The following is a 2,814-nucleotide window of genomic DNA, read 5'->3' as shown; positions in this document are numbered from 1 at the left end:
GGCGTTTGAAGAACTTGGTTATAAAACCACCCAGCTGACTGTCAGTAGAGGGGCATTCTCAGCAGTACAGTACGTATACAGCTTTGTTTTTGTCTGCAAGTTCATATAACATTTTAATAATCATTGCTGTGTATAAATTAAGATTGTATCAAAACATGAAAAAGACTTGAGGGAGTCTGATTTTCTGCAGATCTGGGAGATAAAATGAGTCCAGCGGTCACCCTTTTTCTCATGGTCGTCTCCACGGCATTGGCCGGTAACTGTAACCTCTCCATGTTGCTTGTTTGTGTATATTTGTGCATGTTTTTCATTATTTTATTATTTATTTAAATATTATATTTTATACTTTTTGTTGTTTTCATAAAATGCATTTATTTGTAATTTAAGCTTTCAGTGAAGGAAAACATGGCATTTTAATAACCTTCATTTTTAAGAAATTGAATTTGTGTGACATAATTTAAAATGCATAAATGACTACATCACAAAAATACAACATAAATTTATGCATAAAAACTCAATTTTATGCCAAAGTTGTTCAGATTTTTTTTTTTTTTTAAATTGAAGTTTAATAATGTTTTTTCTTCATTGGGAAGACCTCAAAATGACCATGGATAATATTCTGGGTTATGCACTCCCAAACACCGGCCAAATGATGTACCTTGGAAACATAAAGGAACTGGTACAAAAGGAGGACTTATATCTAGTAAAAATAATTATAGCCACAACAAAAAAAGCAATCACAAAGAAGTGGTGACACACAGACCCTCCCACTCAACAAGACTGGATTAGGATTGTAGATGGTATCTCAGAGATGGAAGAAATTACATTCAACATTAGACTGATGGGGTGTAAGCATGGTAGACAATGGAGGAAGTGGAAAGCATTCTTACGTGGCACCAAAAACACAACATAAAAAGAAATTTGCATGTGATAGAAGGTGGGAAAAGAAATGTAAACTCCAGACTGTTTGTTTGTAATTTTCTTTACTGTATCGTTTTCAGTACTAACTAAAACTACAAAAAATTAAAGTTGAAAAGAAAAATAATAATGTTTTTTCTTTGTTGTTAATTTTCCTGCCTCTCAGGGAGTGTTACCATCAAGACCTTGGTTTTCTCCACTGCGACGAACACCAGTTATATTGAGATGATCCCTCAAAGGCCGATGAACCTGAGGTCGTTCACTCTGTGCATGCGAGTGGCCACAGAGCTCAGCGGTAGACGAGAGGTCATCCTCTTTGCATACCGGACTGTAAGCTACGATGAGCTGAATGTGTGGCGTGAACTGGATGGAAGGTAGGACATCTTCTGCGGGGGACAGGTGTTTTTTTTATTAAGCTGTCTGTGTGCAGACTCATAATGATTAAACATGCATGTTGTTTATGTGTGCAGACTGTCCTTTTATCTAGCTGGAGATGGTGTTTTATTTAAAGTCCCTGAGCTCGGAGCCCTGCAGACCCACCTGTGTGTCACCTGGGATTCCACTTCAGGTTTAGCTGCCCTCTTCCTGGATGGAAAGAGGAGCTTATCCAAAATCTACAGGAAGGGTCACGCTGTCAGCCCAGGAGGCAGGGTTATCCTGGGACAAGATCTGGATTCTTTCCTGGGTTCTTTTGATCACAACCAGAGTTTTGTTGGTGAGATCTGTGATGTGAACATGTGGGATGTTGTTCTGGCAGATAGCGTGATACAAGGCATGTTTGCAGGGAAGAGAGTAGCAAGAGGAAATGTTTTTGACTGGGAAAGCACAGAGCTGATAATTAACGGGGACGTCGAGGTCGCCATTCGTGAGCTGTAGTTATCATGCTCACTCACAGGAATAAACATTCTGCTGTATGAAATAAAGATACTTTATTGATCAAAATGTGCATCAGTATCACTGACATGACTTCAGATTACTGCTTTTTGAGGCCAAATAAAAATATCTGCTGAAATTGTCTGTGGTGAATTAATATATTACTCAACTCTGATGCATATTGTTCTACACGATTTGATACAATTAGTCTTCACTTAGGTCACAATTTTACTCAAGAAGCCTAGCAGTAAAAAGGTTTCATGTTTAAAACACTGAAATTACGAATGTTCCAAAACTTTAGATTTAGATTTGTTTGTTGTCTATTTTGTTTCCTTCTTATGATGTAATAAATTGTCAAGCACTGTTTTTCAGTGCTGTGAAAAAGTGTTTGCTCCCTTCATAATTTCCTATATTTTGGGGGGTATACAAACCTGCATGGTCCTGTGTGAAAAAGTGATTCTCCACAATGAACTCCAGCAACACTTAAGGGAAGAGGAACAACTTTATTGAACTATCACACCCAAGTAAAGACTGGATTAGATCATTAATGATGAAGACGGGGGGAGGAGACATAATCCCCACCAAAAAGTGATTGTCCCCTAAACCTAATAACTGGTTGGGCCACCCTTAGCAGTGACACTGCAATCAAGCGTTTGCGATAACTGGCAATGAGTCGTTCACAGTGCTGTGGAGGAATTTTGGCCCACTAATCTTTGTAGGGTTGTTGTTATTCAGCCACGTTGAAGGGGTTTTGAGCGTGAACTGCCTTTTTTAAGGTCGTGTCACAGCGTCACAATCGGATTTAGGTTAGGACTATTCCACTTCCGAAAACTCTTCTTCAATTACATACTCCTTCCAGAACTGCTGCTGCTGGTGGTACCCACGCACAGCAAAAACTGGTTAAAAAATCAATTAGAGAATCCTTCAAGGTTCTTATTTTTGTATGAAGAGCACAACATACAAGATACAGAAAGATATCACATGAAGTAAGAAAACCAGAAACCTATAGACGAAACAGAGCTC

At 38.5% G+C, this 2,814-nt stretch overlaps 1 protein-coding gene across 1 annotated transcript; it reads left to right on the top strand.

Annotated features, from left to right (window-relative positions):
* On the top strand, positions 1-1,930 carry LOC146519459 (C-reactive protein-like). Its single transcript, XM_085156667.1, has 4 exons — positions 1-69; positions 191-256; positions 1,085-1,292; positions 1,389-1,930. Exons 2-4 carry the CDS (start codon positions 205-207, stop codon positions 1,792-1,794), a joined length of 666 nt encoding a protein of 221 aa, XP_085012793.1. The 5' UTR covers positions 1-69; positions 191-204; the 3' UTR covers positions 1,795-1,930.
* Positions 1,931-2,814: the final 884 nt, after the last annotated feature.

This window comes from Neolamprologus multifasciatus, chromosome 4, assembly GCF_963576455.1.
Source record: "Neolamprologus multifasciatus chromosome 4, fNeoMul1.2, whole genome shotgun sequence".
In the NCBI taxonomy this organism is placed as follows: Eukaryota; Metazoa; Chordata; class Actinopteri; order Cichliformes; family Cichlidae; genus Neolamprologus; species Neolamprologus multifasciatus.
The sequence above is the reverse complement of the archived record's forward strand: the minus strand, read 5'-3'. Positions and strand labels throughout refer to the sequence as shown.

What these genes read in the sequence shown, in the direction of transcription:
- LOC146519459 (XM_085156667.1), top strand. Translation starts at nt 205, where the DNA reads ATGAGTCCAGCGGTCACCCTTTTTCTCATGGTCGTCTCCACGGCATTG. An exon ending in CGTCTCCACGGCATTGGCCG is followed by an intron (nt 257 to 1,084) that starts GTAACTGTAACC and finishes CCTGCCTCTCAG; the next exon opens with GGAGTGTTACCATCAAGACC. An exon ending in TGGCGTGAACTGGATGGAAG is followed by an intron (nt 1,293 to 1,388) that starts GTAGGACATCTT and finishes TTATGTGTGCAG; the next exon opens with ACTGTCCTTTTATCTAGCTG.